The sequence below is a fragment of the Mastigoproctus giganteus genome, chromosome 1 (assembly GCF_048544385.1).
Source record: "Mastigoproctus giganteus isolate SK-2022 chromosome 1, ASM4854438v1, whole genome shotgun sequence".
Classification (NCBI taxonomy): domain Eukaryota; kingdom Metazoa; phylum Arthropoda; class Arachnida; order Uropygi; family Thelyphonidae; genus Mastigoproctus; species Mastigoproctus giganteus.
In genome coordinates, this window is record NC_143575.1 from 257,161,909 (window position 1) to 257,176,560 (window position 14,652).

Consider the following 14,652-nt stretch of genomic DNA (forward strand, 5'->3'; position numbering starts at 1 on the left):
CCACAAGGAAAAGATAAGGAAATACAAGGACTTAAGACAGGAGATCAAAGGGATGTGGCATATGCAACAAGTAACAACCATCCCGATCATTGTGTCAACCACTGATATGGTGCCAAAGACCCTATGTAACAGCCTAGCAGCAATAAGTCTCCCAGGAAACGCATACAAGGATCTCCAGAAAGTCGCAATCCTGAACACCTGTAGGATGGTCAGAGAACTCCTTGACCAACAGTTTAACGCCAGACAAAAACCACCCTTTGCACTAGGTACCAGTACCCATCAAGGGGGGGGGGGGAACCCTCATCAGGGAGTAAAATAACAACAACAATTTACCAAGCCATACGAAAGACAAAAAAAAAAAAGCACACAACACTCAACTTCAACAAGAAGTCCACACTTGCACAGACAGAAGACAGAAAGATGGGCAAAGAAAACACTCCATGGCAGACACTACAATGACCTCCAAGATTACATAGATAAGATTTGTGAGCCAATGCTTGGCTCACGAAAAGAAGTCTCTTCCCCAAGACCAAAAGATTCATGACTGCCATCCAAGACCAAGTAACCAACACCAGGAACTATAGGAAATATATTGCCAAGGGCCCCGGAGTAACAGATAACACACGTCGACAATGCCACCTGGCCCCAGAAACAATCCAGCACATCACTGCAGGATGATCACCCAGACAGAGTACACTCACAGACACGACCAGGTGGCCAGGATAATACATGAGAAGCTAGAACAAAAATACCAGCTGATCAAAGAAAGTTCAAACAAGTACAAGCCTCAGGCTGTACTAGAGACCTCTACTTACAGACTGTACTGGGACAGTGCCATAATAATGGACAAGGCTATCCCACACAACAGACCAGACATAACCCTCATCAATAAGAAGGAAATGGCTACCTACCCGATCGATATAGCAGTGCCAAACACCAACTTCCAGAAAACATGAGAGAGAGATCAGAAAGTACTCAGACTTAAGACAGGAAGTCAAAGATATGTGGCATGTGGATGTTTGTTTGTTATTTGGTTTTTAGGAGCATTAGCAAATAAGGCCATATTGCTCCGGGGATATGCGGTGGTCATTCCCCGACCTTTCTGCATCCTCCGTATTTGGTGGTCACTGGCTCGAACCCCGGTCTAATCAAGAAGCGTGTGCTGCGCACTGTTGCTCTTGCCCACCTGGCTACGGAGGCACTTTGTTGCATGTGGAATAAGTAATGACAATCCTGATCACTGCGTCAACATGGTGCCAAAAAGTCTTAGCAACAATAGGCCTCCCAGAGAACACTTAAATGGAACTTCAGAAAGTCACAATCCTGAACACCTGCAGGATAGTACAGGTGTTCAGGATTAATAAGAATAATAATCGTAACTGGACATAACCAGCCACCCAATGCACTTGGTATCAGTACCCATCATAGGGTGAGAAAAAAATTCCATAAAAGAGAAAAAGTTTTTTTACAATAATAATATTAATTAGGCCATACCAGAGACTCACAAGCTGTACTGGAACTGTGTCATAAGAAAAGACAATATAATCCACATAACAGACCAGACATCACTGACGAAGAAAAGACTACCTACTTGACTGACACAGTGGTGCCCAAAACCAGCAGCCTCCAAAAACCCTAGGAAAAGATCAAGAAGTACAAATACCCTAGACAGGTAGTCAAAGAGATGTACCATATAGAACGAGTAACCACCATCCCAATCACCACATCAAATATTGGCACGGTACCAAAGAGCCTACCTAAGAATCTAGCAGCAGTTGGCTTCCCAGAGAACACTTACATGGAACCTAAAAATAGCCGCAATCCTGAACACCTGTAGGATACTCAGAGTTTCTCAACCAATAATAATAAAATCTGGACGTAATCCATGCAACTGGTACCAGTACACTTTGCAGGGATGGGAAAAAATACCATAAGGAGAAGAAAGATAATGATAATAATATATCAGAGTTAGCTGGTAGTAGCAGGATATGAATGAAAGTTAGTTTCCAGACCATCTATTCTGCATTAATTCTACTAGAGATATCATTCAAGTATGATAGCTCTAGAAGAATGTGTTCATATACTGGTACAGGCATCACAGATCAATAGGCAAATGAATAATAAAGGACCCTACAGAGGTAGAATTCTTGTGTACGTTGTTTTACAGGATGAAAAACCTAGAACACCTCTGCATCAGGCAAGCTCTTGCTCTGAGTCAAAAATACCTTTTTTTAAGAAATTCCTGAAATCACCAATGGGATTTGAATTCAGGCTTACTAATGAATGACAATTGGAAAAACCATTATACTGCTATAGAGGCACTAGATGGACTTGGAGTCCAGGAAAGATCTAGCAGTTTTAGTATCAGTAGTAGCAAATGATATGCAAAGAAACACGCTTACAGAGCATCAACAAAAAAAAAAAAAAAAAAAAACTTGCCCACATCACCTGTCTATCCCCTCTAATAATTTGTCCAGTTGCTCCTTAAATTTATACAAACTACCATCTTCCACAACACCAGATCAAAGTTTGTTTCAACAATAAATTACTCTCGACTGAAAGCAAATTTTTGCACATCTGTCCTGCAACCATCCTTTTTTCAATTTGTATCCCTTATGTGCTTTGTCAAAGAAAGAGTAAGTTTTAGTTTACTCAATGTTTATAGCTGAAAGGCCTCCCAGAAGCCTTTAAGCTATAAATCAGGTCTCCTTGCATGTGCTTAGCTTCCAAGCACTGTAATTTGCAGTACTGAAGTGCTTCTTCAAGTACTGAGGTCTTATGGTAAGAGTACTCTTTTGTATCCTCAACAAGATTAATCAAGGATACAAAACAGTACTCTTTTGTCATATGCATATTCCTTTGTGTCCTTGACTAATCTTATTGCTTTTCTCTGCAACCATTCCAAAAGATCCTTATCCTTCTTAAAATGAGGCTTCCAGACCTGTAAGTAGTACTCAAGGTGCAGCCAAATCATTGCCTTATACAGCAGGATAATCACCTTGTCTGCAAGGTGATTACCCTGCAATCATTGACAGAACCCCAAAAAAAGTGTCCATGAAGCCTGTCTGCAATGCCCACAGAACTTCAGGTCAAACTGTGAAATTACCCTTAGGTATATTTTGTTTTTCACCAACTTGAGTGTGGTAACACCAAGTGGGTATTTTATTCTGAGATTACTGCTACCCATGTGCAGTACCCTGCATTTATCAATGTTAAACTGCACTGGCTACTTCTCAGCCAATCTGCTTAATTTTACTAGATATTTGTGTAGTATGCCTTGATTTCTGTCACTAGCCACCCTGCTAACCTTTGTAAATTTAAGATATTAAGCTTGATATGCTTCTATCAGTAACATTAATATGTGGTGCCCACTATCCAGACAGGTGGCAATAGGTGAAAACAATAAAGTGCCCAGTCCTCAACCCCAAGTGACTCTTGGTATGATATGGTTGTTAATCTTTTCTGGAGCAAAAATTTCTTAAACAGTGAATTCTGTGGAGTGAATTTTTTTTAGGAAATTTTGAACATTCATAAAAATGAAAGCTGTGTAGATAAATGCTTTTAAATATTAATTTGTTCTTATTTTGACCTAGATGTCCCTTATTAAAGTGAAATTATTTCAAAAATCAAATCAGAATCAAAAAAAAAAAAAAAAAAAAAAAGGAATTTTAAAAAATCACAATGTAAAAAAAAATTGTAAAAACTCATCATTGCTTCTTTTTTGGATGTAATGCTACTTTCATGTATCACTTGATTCAAAATTTTATGATTATGGATTTAAATTCCAGAGAATTTAAGCTCTTATAAGGCAAAATCAGACAATACTGCTGATAGGCATAACCTCCTCCAATTTTAATCTGTTATAAATTGCTCTCCAGTTACTAAAAACCACAGATACGAGATGGCAGTACATATTGGATTTGAAATGCACTTTGAAAAATGTATGTATGTACACTCAGTGATCACTGAATTATGACCACCTACCTAATACCACATTGGGACACCATTCACACGGATAGCAGCTGTTATTTGCCTAGGCATTGGCTCCACTAGATGTCTGAATATGTCTTTAGGGATCTCAGCCACTGCTTTGTAAGGCCTTTGTTTCCACAGTGTCGGAAAACATGATAGTTGTGTTTCCACATGTCTTGCTTCCTTCCAGAACATCCCACAAGTATTCAACTGGAGTGAGGTGAACTTGGAGACCAATCAACACTGGTGATATCTTCACTGTGTTCCTTGAACCACTCTTTCATAGTGCGGGCCTTATGACATGACTCATTGTCTTGGAAGATGCTGTTTCTCTCCAGGAAAAAATGCAACATGGCAGGGTGCACATGGCCTCCTAAGAGCTTTCAGCAGACCTCACCAGTGAAATGTTCATCCATATGCCCCAGGGGTCCTAGTTATTTCCAGAAAAGCATGCTCCATATTAAGCAACCACTGACACCTGCCTGGATAGTGTGCAGCAAGCACAAAGGGTCCCATCATACATAGTGCCCACTATCCAGGCAGGTGGCAATAGTTTGATGTGGGGCATGTTTTGCTTGTACAAGTGGTTCTTTGAATATAGTGAAGATATCACCCCCATTTTGATTGGTCTTCAAATTTTCTTCACCTCACTTCCATTGAACACCTATGGGACGTTTTGGAACAGAAGTGAGGTGTATGGACCCATAACCATCATCTATTCCAACACTGTTGAAAGCCTTGCGGGAAGCATGGCTGCAGATCCCTAAAGACATCTAGTGGAGTCAATGTCTAGGCAAATAACAGCTGTTATCCGTGTGAATGGTGTCCCAATGTGGTATTAGGTAGGTGGTCATAATTCAGTGATCACTGAGTATCCATATGTACTCCTTTTGCCCCCCCAAGAGAGAGAGAGAGAGAGAGAGAGAGAGAGAGATAAGAGGAGGGGAAGCTGCGAAAATTTCAAGGGAGAGGAGGCAGAATCTGTATTAGATGATGAAACATTTCATTCCTTGCCAGATATTACAAAGATTTGTACATTACATTAATAACAAAAAATTATTAACGAATCCTAACTATCATTTATGAAGAGCATTTAACTTAGATTGCTATAATAAGTGGTCCTTATGCATAGCACAGTGGATATTATCAATAGCCTGCCTACATTAAGTGAAAAAGGCTCTAATCCTTTCATTGATATGAGGAATTTTTATCAGCTTTTTTTCACAACATGGATGAGTTTGTTGGTCTAAGGCAAGGGTTGCATGGTTCCCCCCCCCCCGGAGACCTGGATTTTTTCCCCCAGGAAACAGGCAAATTGACCACAGAACACAAGCAATTTACAGACATAATATACTGTCACCTAATAGTGTTGTTATTTTGCTGCTTAGCTCTTCCAATAGACTTATTAATAATTATTCAAAAAGTTTTTCTTTTGGACCTTTCTCCAATCCATTACAAGTTGAATTAAAAATCCTCACTGCAGTTAAAAATAATTACACTTCATAAGTCAATTTTTAAAAGAAATAGATTATTATTGGTACTAGGATTGATTTGCATTTGATAAGGATGTCACTTTTGAAAGAGATGAATCATGCTGCATCAAAATTGATACCCCCCCCTTTCTTATTGATGGAAGTAGATAGAAGACATCAGATAAAGAATGTTTATTAAGGATTTCTGCTATAAGAAACAGTCACTGTAAAGGAGTGATTCTTTTGAAGTCAGCTGTGATCTGCTCAGCCATGCAGAGTAAATGCAGATCTATTAATGCTAGTATATTTGAGCAGTGTTTTGCTATATGCTGGTAAAGTACCTATAATACTGACATATATAAATTCAGGATTTCTTTAGGTAATTAAGCTCTGATTATGACTCATCTGTAATTACTTCAATTAATATTCTAATTTCATTATCAAACTTCTTTCATGTAGTACATCGTGTCATATTTTCCAAAAAAACTGGATCTCTTCCTGCGTCATTACACTAAAGAGTATGAACTTTTCAAACAAGAGCAGTGTTGAATTTTGACATAGGGGCATGGCTTGGAGCCTTGCCATTTTCTTTTGTGAGGAAAATCTGTAATTACATCTTTTTGAGCTTCTTCACGTACTTTGGCTCTCATTGTGTCTAAATCTGGCCCTGCATAAGAGACAAGAAAAAGCTATTTTAAAACCATGTAAGCACATCCAAAATTACAACTTAGAGATAGTTTCTGTTTATCAAATATTATTTTTGTCATATACAACATGAAATAAGACACCTATGCACACATGAAATAAAAATATACATAAAAATCTTGTTAGATCTTTGCTTCACCTTGTTAATATTAAATGAGTATTGTAAAAAGATAAAAATAATCATAATGTTACATGCCTCATACTAACTGCAATGGAATAAACCAGCTGTACATGGTCAAAACTTTATTAAAATAAAGTACACTGACAACTGTAGAGTTAAAAGCAATTAAAAATATAGATAAAATTAAAATATACATGAAATATTACAAATTAAAAGCAATAAAACAACACCATAGCTTTCAAAGGTGACCACCTCCATTACTAACAGTGGAGCTTTACTGTCATGGCAGATCCTTAAGTAACATCACCAGGAACATGGTTCATGGCCACGTGCTACTGTAGGTGCATGCCAGGCAGAACTGTTCATCCTGTCCAAGAATTGTGGTTCAAAGAGGGGTTGAGTATGGACTCCCTTATCTCTATTGATGGTATTATGTTCTGAAGAATAATCTGCAAGCTCTCAAGCCAGTTCCGATCCTAATGCCCATGTGAACGATCATCGATGACAGCATTGTCTGGAGAAATTTGGTGGTTCTCCTCCCAGAAGTATTCAGCCACAGCAAATTTACCATAGTCTGCAGTCTCTACACTTGTTCTAGTATGTTCCTCCACATGATCTTTAAATTTTTGTTCTATCTCTCCAACATAACACTCACCACAATCCAGACATTTGATCTCATGTATAATTCCACTTTTATCTTCACAATAGGTATAGGATCTTTTACCTTTGACACAACTGTGTGCAGTCTCTGCTCCGGTAACCGCATACTGTGTGTCTGACAAATCCACAATATTCTAGAGATTGACTCTGTTAAGCACAGATAGCAGGGAACGTATGTGGTAGCAGCAGGTGAGAATGCCTCTCTTCACCTGTATCCAGCTTCTCGAATATGTTTGTCCAAAATCTGTTGGTAGCCGCATTTTTGGAGATCCACTGTGACACATTTAATCTCCCCCAATCTACCCTCAGAAGTGCTACAGTGGGACACAGTCCTATCCAATAGGGCCCTAATTACATTATTACAGCATGTCACAAGCAGTGTTGTAACATGTATATTGTCCCTGGCACATAGGGTTCTTATACACGCTTGTTTTTACTCTGGGGCCCCTATAACCCAACACATCAAGGAAAGGGAGGGTACCATCTATTTCCACCTTTGAGGTAAACTGAATGAAAGGGGAGAAATCATTGAGGAAGTTGAGAGCATATCCTCTCCTTCCCTCTGTATAATGGCAAACATATTAGTGTTTCCAGGCATACATGGGGAAGGCAGAACAGTCCCATTAAAAAATTCTAAGCTCAGTTCTTCCATGACAAAGTTGGCAACAATACCACTAATTGGAGAGCCTACATCTGTGCCATGAACCTGCTTATACATAGTTCCTTGATATAACATGGTAGTACTAGAAAGGCAGAATTCAACACCACTACAAATATCTTCCAAATTCAAGGAAGTGCTTCCCCAGAAGATTGTGGACAAACATATTTGGACACAGACGAAGAGAGGTGTTCTCACCCACTGCTACCACATACATTCCCTACTATTCTGGTTTAGCAGAACAGATCTCTAGAATATTACAGACTTGTAACACACACTGTGTGCAGCTAATGGGGTGGAGACTGCACACAGTTGTGTCAAAGGTAAAAGATCCTATACCTATTGAAGGTACAAGTGGAATTATATATGAGATCAAATGTCTGGATTGTGAGGAGTGTTATGTTGAAGAGACAGAATGAAGGTTTATAGATTGTATGGGAGAATGCACTAGAGCAATAAAGACCACAGAATATGAGAAATCTGCTGTGGCTAAACACTTCTGGGAGGAGAACCACCAAATTTCTTCAGATCATAATTCTTGTAAGGGATGTACGGTTCCACCTGGCTTGAGCCATTTCCAGTCACCATGCACATGTGGAGGATAATTCCCATGTTCCTACAGTAGTACGTGCTGAGTCATGATCCTGCTGATGTTATTTAAGGATGTGTCATGACAGTAAAACTGCATTGTTGATAAAGGAGGCAGTTGCCTCTGAAAGCTAGTGTTGTTTTATCACTTTTAATTTGTACTATTTTGTGTATAGTTTAATTTTACATATTTTAATTTAATTCATCTATATTTTTAATCACTTTGAACTCTACAGTTGTCAGTGTATTTTATTCTTATTTTTACATAAAATTTTAACCTGTTTTATTTTAATAGTTTTGGTCATATATGGTTGGTGTATTCCATTGCAGTTAGTACGAGTCATAACTCGTACTAACTGCACTCATGTTTTAAACTATACTTTTAAACTTTAAACTACGTTTTAAACTTTTCATACTATACTCATGTTTTAAAATTTTTTCCAGGTAAATCCATAATCCTGATGGGATTCAAAATAAATGTTTTAGATATTTGTTGATATTCTTGTGTAACCTATTAAGAAATTCTTTTAAAAATAAACATGCTAAAAATTTTAATTTTAAAACTCTTAATTTATTTATTTTACAGTATACAGGTGATAGTGTTATAACAGGGCATGGGCTGATCTATGGTAGACAAGTATTTGTCTTCAGTCAAGTGAGTAATACTGAAATTAGTGGTATTAGTCTTTTACATTATTCTTATACTTAATTTTATCCCAAGAATAACAAGTATTGCAGTGGTACATTTGAAATTTTTAAGAGAAAATACTAAATTTAAATATGATACATGCATGTATTAATAATAGCAAATGATTCAAGAAAGCAGGCTTATAAAGCATCAGCCAAAAAAAAAAAAAAAAACCACATCACCTGTCCATCCCTTCCAATAATTTGTTCTTCCCAGAATTTATTAAAACCACACATTCCACTACAACAGATGGAAGTTTGTTCCAATAATTAACCATCACTGAAGGCAAACTTCTACGCATCCACCCTGCAACCATCCTTCCTAAATTTGAATTTATGTCCCCTCATGGTTGTAGGCTGAGCAAGAGGAAGAAAGCCATCAGCATTGAGCTTACTTAATCCATTCAAGGCCTTAAACATCTCCATCAGATCTCCTCACAAGTGCACAGTCTCTAGAGCAGTGGTTCCCAACCGGTGGTTTGCGAACCCCTGGGTGTTTGCGCTAAAAATTCTATAATGGCATCTGCTTAGATTTACATAGGTCAGAGGTTCCCAAACTTTCTCGGTTCACGGCGCCCTTAGTATCCCAGTACTTTTTTCACGGCACCCCTAGGCCAAAAGAAATACCTAACGCAGTGGTTTTCGACCTTTTAATATATACTTATATAATAATTTTATTCTTTATATAGAGGTACTAAATAAAGATCAATTATAGATCACCACAAAATTAAAAAGATACGGTATAATGGATACCGTACACCTTTTTATAATGAAAGAAAAGTATAAATTTCAAAAAAATAAAAAAAAATAATAATAACTTTACGTAACTTAACCGAAATTACACGGCACCCCAAGAATGTTGTTGTGGCACCCCGGTTAAAAACCACTGACATAGGTATATTATAGCAAACTACAAAATATAACTAATAATAAACAATAAAGTAAAATCAAATTAAATAAAAAGTAAAGAATTGCCAAAGAAAGAAACCACATCTCCCACAATTCCTTATAATTAGTTTACTATCTTGCACTAAAAGTTAACTGCAGCCATTATCAACCCACTGCAGGATGGAAGCCTCCTCAACAATTCATGCTGAGGGAAATGGACCATAATCTACCACGCTGGTCCAGTGCGGGTTGACAGATCGACCGTATTTAGCAGTCAGGGGCTTGAACCCCGGTCTACTCAAAGAGCGTGTGCTACTGCACATCCGCTCCTGACCACTCGGCTACGGAGGCCATTATATCATGTTAAATGAATATGTTTACCATACAAATTTTTTTGATTCTCAAGGACCGTTGTTATGTACAGGTACTTTTTTTTTTTTCTTCTTTTTTTTTTTTTTTAGAACCTTGCTTGTAATATCATGTTGTAACATCATGAAATGCATCCATCTTGTACTCCATTGGTAATATTATGTCAAATAAATGTTTGCCACTAATTACTGTCTTGTGTAATTTCTGCTTCTTGTGCCTCTGCTACTACTTTCCCATGACGTTTCTGGTTATGGGTTCCTATGCGATTCACATTCCTTTAGATGTTACCTACCTCCCCTAAACGTTTGTACCAATATTTTTGAGACACTCTGTACACAAAGTTTCTATGAGACAGAGAGTGGAGAGACTCTGTTAGAGATGAGACTGTTGCGCGGTAGCACAGTGGTATCATCACGGTCCTCCCCATACCGGGTGGAAAAGGCCCAGGTTTGAATCCTGTCGATGACGCAAGGAATTTTAAACAGCTTTTTTTTCACTGTTTTTTCACTTTTTTTTCCGTGGCTGAGTTAGTCGGTTTCAGACACAATAAATATATGGGGTGACCCTAATATCATAATTTGGGTTTTTTTTTTTTTTTTTTTTTTGTTAGAGATGAGACATTAATTAAACCTAACTGTCCTCTTTTGAATGGAATCTAAAAGCCTCAGAGAGGTTTTGGGGACACCACCCCAGATGTGGGAACAATATTCCGTGGCCAGATTTGTGATTTCTACAGAGTCAACAACAGTTTGGAAAAAAAAGTAATGCCAAGAGAAAACCCAAGTTTTTTAGATGCAGAGGAAACAATATATGTAATGTGCTTTATGCCAGTAGAGATTAGAAGTCAGGGTAATCCCCAAGATCTTGCCTAGAAATTGGAGCATCATTGAAGATAAATATAGGAGCAGAAGAATCCTTTTTGTGAGATATAAGACAGGACTGAGTTTTAGAAGGATTGAAATTAAGTTATCTTTGCCCCACTGGAGAATTACCTGGAGATTATATTAGCATTTAAGGATATGGTAGTTGATATTCGTGAAGTTGAAGCTGTTTGAGTAGGGCAAGGTTTCTCAAACTGGAAGGTGGAATGCAATGTGCTATTGTCAGCAAAACTATGGATAGGATTTCCAGTCAATGGAAGAAGGTCATTGATATACAAGAGGAAAAGAGTGGGAGAAAGAACTGAATCTTGGGGAACACCAGCATTAGTGGAGAAGTTAGAAAAGAGCCGTCTTCCATTAACCAGTGAGCAGTCAGAGATAAAACTGGATACTCAATTACAAAAAACAGCGGGCAAATCATAGGATGGTTGTTGTTATGTTGTTATTTTGGTTTTTAGGAGCATTAGCAACTAAGGCCATATTGCTCCGGGGATATGCCGTGCTCATTCTCTGACTTTCCGCATCCTCCGTATTTGGTGGTCACAGGCTCGAACCCCCGTCTAATTAAGAAGCGTGTGCTACGCATTGCTGCTCCTGCCCACCTGGCTACGGAGGCCCCCTCATAGGATGGAAGCTTATTTAAAAGACCTTTATGCAAAACACAAACGAAAGCCTTGGAGATGTCAAGAGCAACTGCTTCCATTTCACCCAACTTTTCCATTGAATTTGTCCATAAATGGGTAACATAAGCCAGAATATCATCATTGGATTGACACTGACAGAATCCATACTGGCGATCGTTGATCAGATGGAATGTTTCTAGATAGTTTAAGAGTTGGCGGTTAATTGATTTCTCCATTACTTTAGAAAAAGTAGAAGTAATTGCAATGGGATGATAATTAGATAGGAGGGAACCTCCCTTTTTAGGACCTGGCTGGATATGAGCAAATTTCCAAGCAGAAGGAAAAACACCTTTGGAATAAGGAAGTGAAAAAAGTGGCAAAGAACAGGAGTAAGTTTAGGAGCTCAGGTTTTGAGAACAAGTGGAGAAATACCATCAGGACCTGGAGCTTTCTTAGTATCAGAGTCATCAAAATCCTTCTGACATCCTTTTCATGGAAGACCACAAGAGGTATTGAATGGAGTGTACTGAGAATGGTTTGAGGTGATTTACCAAGATCATCAATACATGAGTTGGAAGAAAAATAGGATGCCAGCAGGTCAGTTTTATCTTTGGCTGATGTGGCAACAGAACCATCTGGTTTTGACAGAAGTGGGAACGGAGATGGGCAAAAATTGCAGCTAATAGTTTTGGTAAGAGACCAGAATGGTCAGCTACCACTGGACAAGAAGCAAGTTTTCTACTCTTAGCCTGTTCGAAATCTAGTTTGGACTGATTATTAACTGCTTTACAAAGTATAAATGATACTTAATAATAAAAATTATTATTATTATTATGCTATGTTGCTTATAAAAACGTAGTACTGGAAATATTTTGTAATAAAAATTCAGAAATATTATACGATTTCAGAGAATATAGGCTTAGTGGTTAGCTTTAAAAATGTTATGTTGAAAGGGGTTCGCAAGTCAAAAAATTTTGGGAACCGCTGCTCTAGAGCTTCAGTTCTGCAATTTGCAGAACCAAAGCATTTCTTGGTAAGAGCACCCTTTGGTTCCCTTCACCAATCTCATTGCCATTCTCTGCACCTGTTCCAGCAGATCTACATTTTTCCTAAAATGAGGCCTCCAGTCCTGTATACAGTACTCAAGATGCATCCTAACCATGGTCTTGTACAAAGGGATAATCACCTCCTTATCCCTGAAAGCAAAGTTCGTGTATATCATTGACAAAACCCCATGAGCTGTCCTGGCAGCCTGTCTGCACTGCTCAGGAAACTTCATATGTGACTGCACAATTGCTTCCAGGTCTTTCATAGATTAATACTGTTAGAATGTTAATCTGGGATTAGTGTTACCTACATGCAGTATTTGCATTTGTCAGTTTTAAGCTTCAACTGCCATTTATCAGCCCATTGGCCTAATTTTTCTAGATTAAGCCTGATATACTTTCATCAATATTATTTTTTAAATAAATACTGAAAACAACAATGGGCTCAGGACTGAAGCCTGGGGAACTCCTCTAATAATATTAATCCAAGAAGAGCAGTGCCCATGATAACCACTCTGTCTTCTCCTACTAAACTATTCCTTTATCCATAGCAATAACTTGCCCTCAATACCACATTGTTCCAATTTGCAGAGTAGTCTTTAATATGCAACAGTTCTAGTGTGCAGACTTTTCATAGCTCTCATTTGTGATAGTGTTTTAGAGTGCCAACTTTCAACTGATGTGTGACCTGCAATAAAAATATATTATTTTTATTTTATCTGTATATTTTATTAAAGCTCTTATTTAGCTTTGTTCTTGTTTTGATTGATTCAAGTAGCACAGTGGTTATAATCACCATCCTTCTCACACCGGGTGGAAAAATTCCTTGTTTGAATCCTGTCAATGATGCAAGGATCTTTTATGGGCTTTTTCCACTCCTTTCTTTTTCATCCAGCAAAACAGACAAATCAACCAGAGAACACGCAAAAATTATGGACATAAAACAACACAGACAAATGAAATTGTTCCTATGTGGTCCTAATATGACAAATTTTTTCCCCAGTGATATTTAGCAAGTACAATTTGTTGACAGTCCATTATAGGATATATACACTGAGTGATCACTGAATTATGACCACCTACCTAATACTTCGTAGGTCCTCTGTTTGCCCTCAGTACATCAGCTATCCGATGTGGCATTGATTCAACAAGATGTCGAAAGCATTGGAGAGGTATGGCCAACCAAGCTGTGTGTAATACGGTCAGCAATGCAGGTATGGAGGTGATTGGTGTATCCAGATGCCTGATATGCCTTTCCATAGTGTCCCACAAGTGCTCTATGGGATTGATATCGGGGAGTTCGGAGGCCAATCTATATGCTGGAAGTCAAAACTATGTTCCTCAAACCATTCCTGCACAACAAGTGCCCGATGGCTTGCCGTACTGTCATCTTGGAAGACACCATTGCCATTTGGTAAAAAGTGTAACATAGCAGGGTGTACACAGTCAGCAAGCAGTTGATGATAGTGGAGACCAGTGATACGTTGATCCACATGCATCAGGGGTCCAAATTCCTGCCAGTGAAACATGCCCTACACCATACAACTGCCTCCACCGGCCTGAACTTTTGATACCATGCATGATGGATCAAGAGCCTCATGTTGTTGACGCCAAATTCGTACACAATCATCCATAGTGTGGAGTAAATAACATGACTCATCAGACCAGCACACCTTCTTCCAGTCTTCAATCATCCAACTTGCGTGCTCTTTGCACCAGGGGCAAGTCTTTTACGCCGATAAACCTTGGTTAGGAGAGGATGCCGTAGGGGTTGTCTGCTGGTGTAGCCCATACGTGCGAGCATGTGACACATGGTCACGCCAGATATTGTTCCAGGTTGGCCCATGTTATATTGGGTAGTCAGCTCTTCAACAATGCTGCGCCTGTATGCATTGTCGGACCCGGTGCTCACCTCTAACATCAACCTTTCACCGACCTTTGCAGTTTTGATGTCGGGTCATTGTTTGACCATTTTGACTTCA

At 38.6% G+C, this 14,652-nt stretch overlaps 1 protein-coding gene across 1 annotated transcript in view; it reads left to right on the plus strand.

Annotated features, from left to right (window-relative positions):
• Window positions 1-14,652, plus strand: part of LOC150091808 (propionyl-CoA carboxylase beta chain, mitochondrial-like) — a 99,285-nt gene that overhangs the window by 24,599 nt on the left and 60,034 nt on the right. The window contains exon 5 of the mRNA XM_090369818.1: window positions 8,763-8,831. Within this exon, the coding sequence (XP_090225944.1) occupies window positions 8,763-8,831 (69 nt within the window). The remainder of the gene's footprint in view (window positions 1-8,762; window positions 8,832-14,652) is intronic.